Raw genomic sequence first — 14,963 nt, 5'->3', positions numbered from 1 at the left:
GTCATCCTAGATTTTTCTAATAGATGCATTAGGCTCTTTGATAATTTCATCCTTTCTGAGAGAATTTAATTTTGGTCATAATATGTGAATTTTCTGTATTCAGTGACTGTTTTATTTTTTAGTTTTACTTTATCACATAATTGTTTTTTTTTTTTAAGAAACCTGGTTAGGTTTTTAGCCTGTCTGTTTTTATTTGTGTAATAAAAAAGAGGTGTAATAAAATAAGGTCTTTATTTACAGTGTACTTTTTTAAAACAGATTACATTTGTAAATCTTCATCAACGCCTGTTATTGTGAATATTATTTCACTTATATTTGTATTAATAAAAGAAATTCAAATAAAATATACAGGGATTTTTAAAAAAATTTGTCACTCCTGAATCAAAATTTGAATAATTCTTATTGCAGACATCTACATTACTTTCTGTAATAATGCAGTTATTTTATTTTATTGTTTTAAGAAGTTTCTGTTAAATTTTTTATAATTTAGTGATTTTTTTTTAGTGTTGGTGATAGAGTATTTACCATGTTTTTGAATGCTATGTCACGTAAACCTAAGGATGAAAGTCGAGAACATGAACTGGAAGCTCACGCACAGTTTCTTCTAGTGAATTTTAATCATATTTATAAACAAATCAGAAGAGTAGCCGACAAGTATTTATCTGGCCTTGTTGATAGGTAAGAAAATTATTTTTTCTCTTTTGGATAGCAAAATTTTGTCTCCCAACTTATGATAAACCTTGTTAGGGTTAAATCAATTATACTACTGGTTGATGTTCTGCTTGTCTGAGTTCAGCGCGCTCTATTGCGAGCGGCTGGCGAGTTAAACACTCGGCAAGAGGAGGTCATAGTGTACGCATCGGATGGACGTCGCCTTTCCCTTTAACGGGTCATATCAAAGTTGTAATGCATACCTGTAATTAGTTTTGTGTTGTCTTTGTAGTATGTTTTTATATTAATAGTGTATTGTTATTATTTGTAAATTAAATATTAGTTGATTCACGCATTCAGTGATTAATTACCACACCTATACAGTCCACTTAAACATTTATGTTATGATCGTCCAACTACTAGGAATGTAAAGAAAGGGAACTCATATAAAAAATGCGAGTAATCTGTATTGTGTTTTATAGACTGATGAAAAGATCGTAATATACACTAGGGGATTTGTTAAAATTGTTTTAACTGTATACATTTTTGGGTATGTTGTGTTTAGAATTCTGATGTAGATATTTACATCTAATATTGATATAATGTGAAATTTGATTTTTTTATACATATATTAAAATAGGAAATTGCATTTTCACATAATCTCTGTCATAAAATTTAATTATTAAAAAATTAACTTATTTAAAATTTTATTATTGTCACCGTTCAGAATGCTCAATTTATTTTTCTTAAAGCTCCGTAAATAAGGAACTGATTGCAATAGCTCACTGTGAGCCAATATACCTGGAAAAGCTTATTAAAAGTAATTTGTTTAAAATTCTACAGAAGTATATGTTTGTTTTGATATTGTTAGAAAATATAATGAGAAAGAAGTTAATATATATTAAAAATAATGTTAAATATGATTGCTTCATTATTTGTTTTAATGTTAGAAAACATCAAGCTATCAGATTGAAGGAAAATGGATACAAGTATTATTACAGTTTTCATAATACTTTTACGGTAACTTACAGATGTGATTAACTGTTGGGAAAGGTCATAAAGTCCTTTCTTCATTTACAGAAAAAACTCTGACGAATAAATTTCTAAAACCTAAATTTACATTAATTTACGGCTATTCTAAAATTGGTTTTTAGGTGAAAAAAAGCCAAAAACAGTTCAGCATTCTTTGAAAATGAAAAAAAATTTATTAATACAAATAGTCCTTCATACCTACAGTACTTCTCTACATAGTTAGTTTTTGCTTGATTTAGTCACTTATAGTACCATGAAACTAGTCTTTGCTGAACCTTCTCAAAAAACTTCCAGAAATGGTTGAAAATCTCTTGCTTAAACTGCTCAAGTAAACCCTTTCATAGAGTTGTCAATTAACTAATCTGTTATTTTTTTATAATTCTAGGTTCCCGCATTTGTTATGGAATTGTAGGGTTCTTTGGAGTATGCTGGATATATTACAAGTGTTGTCTTATTCACTTGAGTTAGACCCAAATGAGGAAACTCCATTACTTCGTGTACCTTGTACACCATATAGCATTCCACTTATGGATACGTTAGAAGCTAGAGAAGTAAGTTTTTAATTATCTTTTATCTGAGTTTTGTTAATTAATTTTTTGTAAAAAATAATTTTCGTCTCTTTTTCTTTTAGTTTATATGAGCTCAATGTACAGTTAGAGGTTGCTAAACTGAACATTCTAAAATATATATTATGCTGTCTTGTTTTTTAGTGTACATAAAAACAAGTTGTGTTAACTAGTATGATTACACTGATAAAAAAAGCGTTTGTTTCTTAACATATGTTACATGAAAACAATGTTTTTTAATGTTGAAAATGAATCTGAAGTCAGAAGTTTCCCATTTTCCTAAGTTTTTTGAAAAATCCCAAAATTTAAATTTTGAAAATTGTTGATGCATGACTACATGATTATACAAGTATGTTTTTTGATATGATATGATATGATTACTTAATATTTATGTGCTTAGTACATATCTTTAACTTTATTAATTAGTTGTTAAGCCTGAAACAGTAACTTAAGTCATAATACAAACATCACATATCGTGACGTCACACCTCTCTATTGAGGCGTACACAATCAAGGTTCATCATAAAAAACAACACAAAGCTTGTAAGCTTTGAAGCCTGTATAAAATTAAAAAAGTTTAAATTGTACTTTAACTGTAAAATCAGTGATCAGAAGAAGACAGGGGCTCCTCATATAATATGTACTGTGAAGTCAACTTAAGATATTAAGATTTTTTTTTATTTTATAAAAAAATTGAATGAAGAAATTTGCTAGATTGAGATTATTAAATCTAAATCTTGTTTAAGATGAATCCACTGTTTATTGTTCAATTTGAATTTTTGTTCTTTATATAATAATTTTTTTATTAATTATGTCGACCTTTTAATTTTAGAAATTTTAAAAGAGGTTTCTTAACCCATTCTTCACTTATGAATTTTTCCAAGTAACAGTGGGCCTTCCTTGTTACAATATTATTTTTTCCATACTAATGAGTACATGATTTTTTATCTATTAAAATATTTTCAAGCACCAAACTTAATCTTGCAAACTATCTGATTATTCTGAAAGGTTTTTTGAATAGATCTGATCAATTGTTAGGTTAAATTCTGACTCAAATTCTATCACTGAGCCCTACAGCAGCATTTTAAACCGGCACATTTGTAAACCTATTCAAGCACCTGTGTATATGTTTTTCCCTCAAAATTTTCAGGACGTCTGCCTGCTGCTCAAAATTATTTAGATTGGTTAATGTAAATTTGTGACATTGTGATGCAGCCGTCTATTATTTTTTGACTATTGTAATAATTTTGTCAATTAGTATTTACATCAAAACCTGTTCTTTTTAAACTTTCAAGGGGCTAGTGGAAAGAGTCTTATAACCTAAGTAATCATATAAGTAAGGTATTTATTTACATCTGTTATACACTATTTTGTGAAATAAGAGTGAGTACTTTTATTTCTAAATGCCATAGAAATTGTCACTACCAAAAATCCAGTAAGAAAGTATTTTGTTTTGCTAAATAAAAATTATCATGTTTGTTTTGGATAAAATTTGTTATGTAATTTATATTTACCTTTCATAAGAGAATGCAATGGTCTCAAGTTTTAACAATTTATCAGATAGTTGAAAATTAAGCAACAATATAACGTGAAATTCTTGATTAGAAAAATTGTGCTATTAAAAAATAAGAACTTTTAATAACATAAAACTAATAATAAACTAGAAAACTGTTTAAATATTCACTGCATTAAACATTGGTGTAATATCACAGTAATAAATATACAAAAAATTATTTAAATTCTAAGTGAAGAAATCATCATTCTAAATATGATACAAATAAATAGAAATGTGTACCCTTTGAAAAAATTATATTTACATTAATAATTACATAATAATTGAAGTTTTTCATCATTAACACTTTGCATTAAGGTTTATGCATCCCTTTAACATGAAATAATTTTATGAATTTTTGTGTGTACCAGTGACTAAATTAGTTTCTACCAAAATAATGAAAAAAACTAACATAACAATGTTATGAAGTCTTTTATTTGTCATGTATGTATGTGCGCGCACACACGTGTGTGTCTGTCTGTCTGTAGTAGAACTTATAGATACTTGCTGTTGGCCAATGTGTTTGGATAGAATTAGTGTTACATATTAGACACAGTTGCACTCTTGCCTTGTGCACGTCACCAAACTAAACTGTATCTTTTTTTTTTAATTTTTCAGTCAGATATTTAATGTAAAACTGCCAGTGTTGAATCTCATCATAAGGAAATTTTTAGTATTTGTTTCTTCAAACACTTACTACAATTTGGAAAGTTTGATTCACTAATTCAGTTTAACCATACAGTTAATTGTTTTTCCAATTCATCGGACTGATTTGAATATAATTTCACTTGACCCACGGTATAATTTATTGCTAGAGATTGCCTTTTTTTAAGGTTAGACTAGCATATTCATTTCTTGTAGAATTTGCACTTTCATTTTACACACATTTTTATTCAACCTTTTCAATATCAACGTTTTTTTAAATGGGTATTGTAACTTATCTTGTAAATGATGGGAGTAATAATTTTGGAGGTTTCTGGCAATGCACTTCAGCACAAGAGATATCAGAGACATTTATGTTGCAATATTGCATATAACCACATCTAATTGTATTTTACTCATGGGCCGGTGGTGCAGAAGAAAAATACTATGATATACAGGGTGTACAAAAAAGAATATTGGGGTTTTAAACTTTAAAAAGAATATTTGACTTAACTTTGACTTATGAATAGTAATAGTAATGAATCACAAATTAAATGAAAGAGTAACTCTTGCAGTTTTTCCCTACAAGTTTTAAATGTGAGCACCTTTTGTCAGGCGGCACATACCAAACCGATAGAAAAGTTTGTCCCATACTTTAACAAGCATGTTTGGAGTAATTTAAGTGACATCTGCTTCAATTTTGTGCTCAAATCCCATTTAAAGTTATACCAATGAGGAGGCACACTATCTTTTGCCAAATAAATTCTCTGGTACATCTTGCAGTTGAGAAAAGAGCCATGTATGCAGCATATCCAAATAAGCAACTCCTGTTATGCTTCCTTCAGTAGAAAAGATTGCCCTCTAAACTTGTTGGATTATTACACAGAAAACATTAATTCTGGGGAAGTCCTTTTCGCATTGTAAGAGTTCATAGGGATTTTCTGGCCCCAGATATGGACGTTATGTGTGTTAACTTTTCCTTTGACTTAAAATGTTGACTCATCACTTAACACAATACTATCAAGAAAATCATAATTTTCATGCTGCAACTTTTCAGTTATAAAGTTGGCATGCATAGCATAGTTGGTAGCCTTCTAAGCCTGTAACAGCTTTAAATGGTATGCACCCATATATAAGTGTTTCCTTAAAATATTCCATACTATCATTGCTAGTTTGTGGCTGGCCGTTCGAACAGATTTTTTTAGACTACAGAAAAGATTCCTTGACACATTCAACATTTTCTTCAGATATCCATGATTGTCCTGTACTCTTCTGGCCTGTTTTAAACTGATTATGCCATCAGCAAATTGTATTGTCATTTGGAGGATCACAATTAAGCATTGTATGGAATCCATATTGAACTGTAACTACAGATTCACATTTAGCAAACTGGGAAGCTCAGGAAGCTTTCATTCTGGAATTACCATCTTGCTAGTGGCACTGTCAAGAGGAAATATAAAAAAAATCAGTCTACAGTCAAATAAAACTATCCTTTTTGCTGTTTGATTCTCTCCTTAAATCAACACTATATAACACATCCAAGAAATATAACAGATTAAAACCCTGATATTCTTTTTTGTATCACCAGTTCTATTGCAGGGGCAGTAAGGCCTGTAGAGGGTTTCTGTTTGTAGTTGCATTGAGCATAAGATCTGTACTGAATTCATCTGTAAGCAATTTGCCAATCTGCACAAGCATTCTCTAAAATACTTATTTGACTTCATGTGGCCACCATATAGAGTAGGAGATATTGGTTTTTCAGAAAACATAAAAAATTACTAAATTTGTCTGTGAATTTGGGTACCAAGAATTTCAGTACAGCCCATATCATCCTCTGAGCAGAAATCGTAGCAAAATATTTTGCTAGCATTAATTTGAAAACAAAGAATGTTCCAGGCCTATGTTTATGTAACATATTTTTCTTATTTTTAGCTTTACAATCACCTCCTAAAGTAGTGGCCTTCACCCTATGTTCCAGGGTTTCACCCTGGAACATTCTTTATAAATAATAGTTGTTTAATTATTAATTTTTTAATTTTTTCCAGAGTATTGTAAACGATTTTGCTGCTCGTTGTTTGGGTATAGTTCAAGAAGCTATGAAATGGGCTCCAGAAGCTACACGTTCTCATTTACAAGAATATTTGAATCAGATACCTAGTTCTGGTCTTTGGCATCATTCTGGATTGGCATTAGCAACTGAAAGTGTTTTAAATTCAAAGGGACTTAATCTACAATCTGCTCCTCTTTCTGTAAGCTGATTTCATTTTTTATCACCTGTTATTTAATGACATTTGTCTAAAGTAAAAATTCCTTCTAAAAAAAAAAAAAAAAAACAAACTATACTTGTGGTTTAAAAAAATTTCATGTTTCCAGTGATACAAAAATGAAGAATGATGGAATTTCACTGATAGAACCAGAAGTGATTATAGGATGATCCAGTGAAAGAGTGATGACTAGGAAGCTTTAAAACTTTGTAGAATAATCAGATTTTATTTTTTAATAATAAACTAATTTCAGATTCTCTTTGAATATTAATTTCAAGTAATATTAAAAGAATTAATTTGTTGTTAATGCATGAAATCATGTTTAGCATTATAAAATTACAATAGACCATTTAGTATCAAAGAAAAGACACATTACATTTGTTGAGTAGGTTTAATATAATTTATTTTTTACTTCTCTTGTCTGAATTTTGTTTAGTCACTTATAAAAATAAGCTTCTGTTTCAGAAATGTGTTATGCTGCCCTACTGTTAACTAATTCTTCACAACTTCACAGAATATCTGCTTAAATAAATTTTATTAAAATTGGGTTTTAATAAAACCTTATATATATATATATATATATATAATTAACTTGCCAAAAACAATTCTTTTGCTATTTTCTTTTTGTTATTGTATTTGTCCATATTCCTCTCTGTACTAATATCTCAAAGACAAAAATATAAAAACCGTTTACCACCAAGAATACAGAATTTAATCATGCTCTTACTTTATGCTTATTATTTTTTAATAGTGCTTTCAAGGTTTTCCCTCATCATCAGTTAAACTTTTCTTTTTTTTCAAATCACACATTAAATTCAAAAATTAAAATTAATAACATATAAAAATATGTAGTCAATTATTATTAGACTTTCAAGTCGAATATATAGTCAATTATTAAAATATATATAATTATATATATAAATATCAATTTTTTTATACACAATTGTGTGTACGTTAAATGTTTCTTACGTTTTTTTCTTTGTTTTCCTAATTACTTAGCCTTGTGCTGATCATCCACTTCCTTCTACTTAGCCTTTCTCATTGTTGATCCCTTTTCTGGAAAGGTGTGATAATTATCTCACCTGCTGCACTTATTTCATTTACTATACATGCTGGAATCATTTGGCAGCCAGTAAAGCAGCCAATTCCATGGCAGGAATTGGTAATTCTCTCTGTTAGATTTTCACAGGATTTAATTTTCTATCCAGGGGTTTAACAAAAGATCTAACCAGTCAATGAAGTGATCACCAGGCAAAGCCAGGTCTGTTACTCTTTAAGAACGTTTTGTTATAATTGTTATCTTTTTCTGAGGTTTTGTATTTATGTGAAACTACTGTGTGTGTGTTGTAACGTTTCCTTTACTTTGAATATAATGTAGTTTAGCTTATCCTATTCAACGAGAAAAAATATCTTTTTTATGACATTACCATTTTTTACAGACAAGTACACTGGATAAACGGCCAAAATGTGTGAAAAGTGATTCATCAAGATTTGTTTCATCTCTGAGTTTACGTAGTAGTTATTCAGGTCAAATTATGGGTATGTTGACTGCTGCAGGAGGGGCTCCTAGTAATGAACTGATTGAAAGTTTAATTGATGCTGTTTGGAAAGCATGTAAAGAAGAGTCAAATACAGCTCATGAAAAAGCTCTTTGGAGAGCAACTGCTATGCTTATCAGCTTACCTGGTAATCTTGAATAGTTATTTATATATTTATTTTGTCAGTTTAACAATGTTACTCTTACAGTAGAGATATCATTTTAGGAGCACAGTACTCGCACCATAGGAAGATGATTCTTAAAAAATATATTCAGAAAATTCTGCATGATATTGAGTCACTATCCCTAGGGGATTTTGTGTCTTCATGGGTACAAATCCCTGTACGTAGATTTTACACTTTATTACTAGGGGATTTTGGGAAACTTTATTCTCTCATTTCATTCATCGATACATACATATTAGTAGTTGCTGTGATCATGAAATTTCTTTCAGAGGTTAATGAATTCTTGGTTTTGCAGCTGCATTTTCAATGATTTAATTTATTTTTATATTAGTTTAAATATAAACATAGAAATACACTTTTATTACGTTATTATGTTAAGTAGTTCCAAAATTACTTTCACCTCACTACAAATATCATTGACATTTTGATACTACTTGTGTTTACATTTTGATAGCATATTAAAGAATATTACGATTTAGTGATGTTATCAATGGATTTTGACTGATTGCTTTTGTCTGATGGAGGAGGAAACTAGGCACAAAACACCAGCAAGATACCTCTCATACCTTATCTGCTTACTCTCAATTCAAGTGCTCCTTTAAATGTTCTAAAATAATTTCTTTAATTATCTTTATTGTGTATAAGCATACATGCATATGTGTGTATATATAATTTTCCTGGAGGTTTCTGATAAAAATTTAAAAAATTATAGAACAATGTCTTATTACACTTAAGATGAAAGCAGTTTATATGGCTAAATTTATAATAGTAGTAAGTTTAAGTAATTCAAAAGTATTGATTCTGTTGTGCATTGAATACTGTTTGAGAAATTCCTGTGAAATACTTAAAAATTGCCAAAAGATGTAACTTTTCTCATTTTTTTTGAAAACATTTTACAGAATTTACCAGAAAATAAAAAGTTTGCTATAAATTTTGTAAAACATTTAATTCTATACAGTTTGTGTAAAAAAAAATCAGTAGTAAACATGCTACAAGGGTAAATAAGTTAAGTTACATTGTTGTAATAACAGTAGTACAAAAAAATACACCAAACAGAACATTTGGACCAAATTCAGTTACTGGTATTTTTATTAATGTTGTTTCATTAAAAAAACAACACTATTTTTTTTTTTTAATAAATTAATTATTTACTTCAAAAAATTAAATTTCAACTTTAGAATTTTCACCAGTATCTTGACTGTACTTTTCAGTTTGTTGAGTTGCAGATGATACTGCATTTTCCAACACTGTCAGGTTGGTTTTGATTTCTTTGTCAGCAACATGATGCTTTGTAAAAGCTCATTTACATTCTCCGAATTTTGACATTCACTAATGCTTTGATTTATCCCCACAAAAAAAAAATGGAAAGATATCATGTCAGGTGGTCTGGCTGGCCACACTTATGGTCTACCTCAGCCCGATGTACTGGTTGGGAAATGTTCTATTCAGATGATAAATAGGATGATAAAAGTGAACACCAGTTTTATCATCAAGTGAGCTTCTTCTTTTTCCTGTTTAGCCTCCGGTAACTACCGTTTAGATAATTCTTCAGAGGATGAATGAGGATGATATGTATGAGTGTAAATGAAGTGTTAGTCTTGTACATTCTCAGTTCGACCATTCCTGAGATGTGTGGTTAATTGAAACCCAACCACCAAAGAACACCGGTATACACGATCTAGTATTAAAATCCATGTAAAAATATCTGGCTTTACTAGGACTTGAACGCTGTAACTTTCGACTTCCAAATCAGCTGATTTGGGAAGACGCGTTAACCACTAGACCAACCCGGTGGGTTATCATCAAGTGAGCTGGTGCTCACTTTTATCACCCTATTTGTCATCAAGCCTTGCTCTTCATTCAAAATTTATGCTTAAATATTCTTAATTTTCTGTATTAGAAATACTATCAAAGTGTAAAACCAAGGGCCAAATGCAGGAGATATAAACAATTTGTGGTTCCAAAAGTGAATTAAATAATGAGGATTGGTATTCACCTTGACAGTTTTATTTGGTGCATTACATCATACTATAAATATGTATAGTTATTCTTTTAGAAGTAAGTAAATTAAAAAACTGCCTAATTAATAGAAGTACATATATACTTTTGTTATAAGAATTAATTAATAGTTAGATTATTATAGGACACCCCAGAAACACCTATTATATTTATGATTAAATTAATTTAATAAAAAAAAAATTATTAAGAAATTTAAATATACAAAAAAATGTTAAATGTATAAAACGGTTTTAAAGAAAATTAAGAATATTTAAGCGTAAATTTTGAATGAAGAGCAAAACTTGTTAAAGGTTTGGAGGATATCATCATATGTATTTGTTTATTATAGTTTACTTAATAAGAATTTCAATAATTCAAAAATTAAGTTACATTAAAATTACATAATCGTATGCATATAAAACTAGAAAAAATATATGAAACATTTGGCTGCCCAGTTTTTGAAATATTTATGAGAACCTTGTCATTCTCATACTTTATGCACATATTTATTTTGTTTTATGTCAGTGCAAGATCTCAACCCGCTTTATACTAAAATGGCATAATTAATTTTTTTTTTTTAATTTTTAACATGAAAGAAGATAATTAAAACAGTAAATTAAAAAATGTATTATTTTATAGCAATTAAACAATTAAATATTTTAGTTAAAAAATTTGTCTTGTAATTGCTGCAAATCCATGCAGGAGTATTGCCTGTTATTACCAATGGATCAAATAGGTATCAATGGACCAATGATAGCACAGTATGCAATTATACATAATTTAACATATTTATGTAAAACTTAAAATATCTGGTAACAAAAAAATAGTGTAACAAAACCATACATGTATAAAACAAAAAAAAAGATTATTAATGTTTTGGTTAAAGTTGTTTAAGTTTCTCCAAAATAGCTCCTATAATTGCTCAAGAAAAGGCTGCGTTTATTATAATTGTGGAAATTTATGTTATTTTTTAAGTTCATTGAATTTTTTTAAATACTGTTAGTATTTTTAATAACAAATTGAGTAAACTATTTTGATATTTAATTTTATAATCCCATCATAAAAAAATCCTTTTGTAAAATGGAAGCCTGCCAAATTGAGCAAACTTTTGATGTCACAGTGGTTTTCTGTTTTAGAAAAATATTACTATATTTTCAAAGATGTCTCTGAATAGACTTAATTTTTTTAATGTATTCAGAGGAAGTGAATATATAGGCTTACCCTATTTTTATCTTCTTTGATTACTTTAATTTTAAAAAATCAGTTATTAAATGTTATTTTAATTTATTTCAGGTGCACATAGAAAGTTAATGAATGTAGTAGCATGGTCACAAGTTGAACTTTTTACAGAAGTAGCTATGATGACTGCTGTTGAATGTTGGCATTGGTTATTTACTGCTAGGCCTGACCTGGAATTACAGTTTTTACAAGAAATGTTTGCTGCTTGGCAGGTACAATTTGTTTTTTGTTTTGAGAAATATCCAGTATGTCTTATAAAGAGATGGAAATAATTTCACGTTCTACTCATGAGAATAAAAAAAAAAAATTATATAAACATAGGTCCAGAAACGCTTTATTTTTTAATTATGGCTACTGAAAAATTTTGCCCTGACTTCAGTGATGAAATGAGTTTATACTCAATGCTTAAGATACAAACTAGACAGCAAAATTGATTTCCACATTTTGTAACATGAAAAATAAAAAAAATATATTGTCCCGGAACTGTACTCCAGCAGTTTCCTTGAAAAGGTTTGTAAAGCTCAAAACAGGTATTGAGATATGTATTTTTTTAGGTTTGGAATACATTTACTATGTTAAATTGTTCCCTTTAATTATTATTTAATTAAAGAATGACTTATTATTTAAGTCATTTAATTGATTTTATGCTCAGCTCCAATCCTTCCTGTTCTTTTCCTCAATATAATTTTGCCTCAATTTTTTTACCTCAATACAGTTATTACTTCCTACATCCTTGCCTGTTTATCTTATAAATTCCATCTTTTCTTCCCCTATAGTTTAAAACTTCACATCCCTCTATTTCCAGATTAACTAATTTTGGATGTCTTAATACATGTCCGACTGATGTAGTTCATCTCTACAAGATGATGATTTACAAACATTTCTCTTCTCTTCATCTTTATATCTCTTCATTTCTCATTTTAACAACCCACTTTATTTTCTGTACTCTCATATAGTATCACACTTAAAAGGCTTCTATTCATATGCTCTATTTTTCTTATTGTCCATATTTCATTACTGTAAAGTGCTACTCCCCAAAAATATTCTTGACTGTTGGCTTTTTACCAGAAGAACCATGTCATCAGCAAATTCTGATGACATGGTTTGACATGATGACATGATATTACCAGCTTATTATACTTTCATCATTGAATGTGATTTTCATTTTGGAGAACATGAAGAAATCACTGAAAGAAATCATTATAATAAAAGTGCAGAAGAATAAGCGCCATGTGCACCATTCCTAAAATCTACTGAACAAGACTATACTGCTTGGATCCATCTATGAAGGGAAGCACCTTGTTTTTGTTAAGCTGGTTATGCTTAACGTGATGTAAGAAATCTTAGTACTTTACAGTAAGACTTGACATTGTTTATTTGCATATATGCACATACAACAGATTATTTATAGACAAATCTTTTAAGTGTAGGAGTAAATTTTTGCTGACCAGTACAATGCTAATTCCGTGTTTCAACATTGCTCTGTTCCCATTGTCAGAATTCAAACTAAAAAAAATCTATTTCAAAAGAAAGTTATAATTAATGGAAATTTTAATTATTTAGTTTTGAAATTTTTAACAGGTATTTAATTTTTTACTAATTACTGTTTGTTTCACTATCTGAAATGCTCAGGTTTGTATTTGGGTACTTGTGTGAGCAGCACTTATCAGAATATTGGGAAAAAGAATGTAAAATATTAACCCAGATTAAAAAAATAACATCATTAGTAGATACCATTTGTGAATTTAAAACATTGTATTCGATATGAATTTATAAATGCATAAGAATTATGTTTAAAAATTATTCACTCTAAGAAACTTATAGAAAAGAAGTAGTTATGGACTTGGGTGTTTTATTTGATTACGAACTGTTGTTTAATGAACATTATTTTTTGAAGAGCTTCCAAAACTAGGAGAAATCTTAGACCGCTTTTGTGGATCTGTTACTTGTTTCAAGATGTCTGATCAATCTTTCATCTGTACAAGAAAATGATAAGGTCAGTGTGTGAATACTGCGCCCCAACATAGAATTATTGTAGGGACTACACTTCTAATTAAATTGAAGCTGTTCAGAGATGTCTTTTTTCATTTATAATGTATAGATGGTTTGGTGAAGTGTATTCTGATTATAAAGCCCAGTGTAGTTTCTGAGGGTCTTAATTCGCTGATTGATTGGTGGTTCTTTCAGGATGTTATCTTCACTGTTAGGGTACTCAAAGAAAGTCTTAATGATATAACCAATATTGATTTTCAAGTGTTTTGTTAAATCCAGAAAGAATTGTGAATTTGTTAAATTTTTATGTTTTATTGTAATTTTCTCATAAATTAGTAGAATTACTGTTGTGGGTCCTGTTTTATTAGATTTTTCAGTTCAAAAATCATATTAAACCATTAAATTCCACCCTCCTCCTCTATGAATCATGAGACCTTGCCGTTGGTGAGGGGGCTTGAGTGCTCAGGGATACAGAGTAGCTGGACCGAAGGTGCAACCATATCGGAGAGGTATCTGTTGAGAGCCAGACTAAGGAATGATTCCTGAAAGAGGTCAGCAGCTCTTTCAATAGTTGTTAGGGGCGTGAGTCAGAATGACTTAAAAGGCCATATCAACATCACTCAGTCCCCTGAGTACTGCGCAGCTGAAAGCAATGGAAAACTACAGCTGCTTTTTTTTCCAAGAAAATGTAGCTCTCTGCATTTTCATATAGCAATGATGGAGGCGCCTTCCTTGGTAAAATATTCCGGAGGTAATCTAATCCCCCGTTTTCAGATCTCCGGGTGGGGACTACTAAGGAAGGGGTCACCAGAAAATTAAAAAATAACATTCTACGAGTCGGAGCGTGGAATGTTAGAAGTTTAAAAAAGGTTGGTAGGCTAGAAAATTTAAAAAGGGAAATGGATAGGATAAAGGTAGATGTAGTAGGAATTAGTGAGGTTCGGTGGGAAGAAGAAGGCGACTTTTTTCAGGTGATTTTAGAATAATTAACTCAGCTTCAAATAATGGGCAGGCAGGATTAGGTTACATAATGAACAAGAAGATAGGGAAGAGAGTAGAGTATTTCAAAATGCATAACGATAGAATCATTGTAATAAGGATAAAATCAAAACCTAAATCGACAACGATTGTTGACATCTATATGCCTACAAGCACCCATGATGATGATGAGGTAGAGTATGTATACGAAGAGATTGATGAAAATTTAATAATAGTTGGAGATTGGAATGCAAGCATTGGAAAAGGCAAGGAAGGAAATATAGCGGGTGAATACGGGCTGGGCAAAAGGAATGAAAGAGGCGACAG

General features: G+C 29.8%; 1 protein-coding gene across 2 annotated transcripts in view; it reads left to right on the top strand.

Annotated features, from left to right (window-relative positions):
- The window catches only part of LOC142323456 (phosphatidylinositol 4-kinase alpha-like), a 141,593-nt gene that overhangs the window by 66,700 nt on the left and 59,930 nt on the right, over positions 1 to 14,963 (top strand). For both annotated transcript variants that reach the window (XM_075363094.1, XM_075363095.1), the window contains 5 exons: positions 505 to 678; positions 2,069 to 2,234; positions 6,489 to 6,692; positions 8,147 to 8,393; positions 11,721 to 11,878. In XM_075363094.1, coding sequence (XP_075219209.1) covers positions 505 to 678; positions 2,069 to 2,234; positions 6,489 to 6,692; positions 8,147 to 8,393; positions 11,721 to 11,878 — 949 coding nt within the window. The remainder of the gene's footprint in view (positions 1 to 504; positions 679 to 2,068; positions 2,235 to 6,488; positions 6,693 to 8,146; positions 8,394 to 11,720; positions 11,879 to 14,963) is intronic.

Source organism: Lycorma delicatula, chromosome 4, assembly GCF_047948215.1.
Source record: "Lycorma delicatula isolate Av1 chromosome 4, ASM4794821v1, whole genome shotgun sequence".
NCBI classification, from domain to species: Eukaryota; Metazoa; Arthropoda; class Insecta; order Hemiptera; family Fulgoridae; genus Lycorma; species Lycorma delicatula.
Note: the sequence above shows the minus strand (reverse complement) of the source record. Positions and strands in the feature narration are given on the sequence as shown.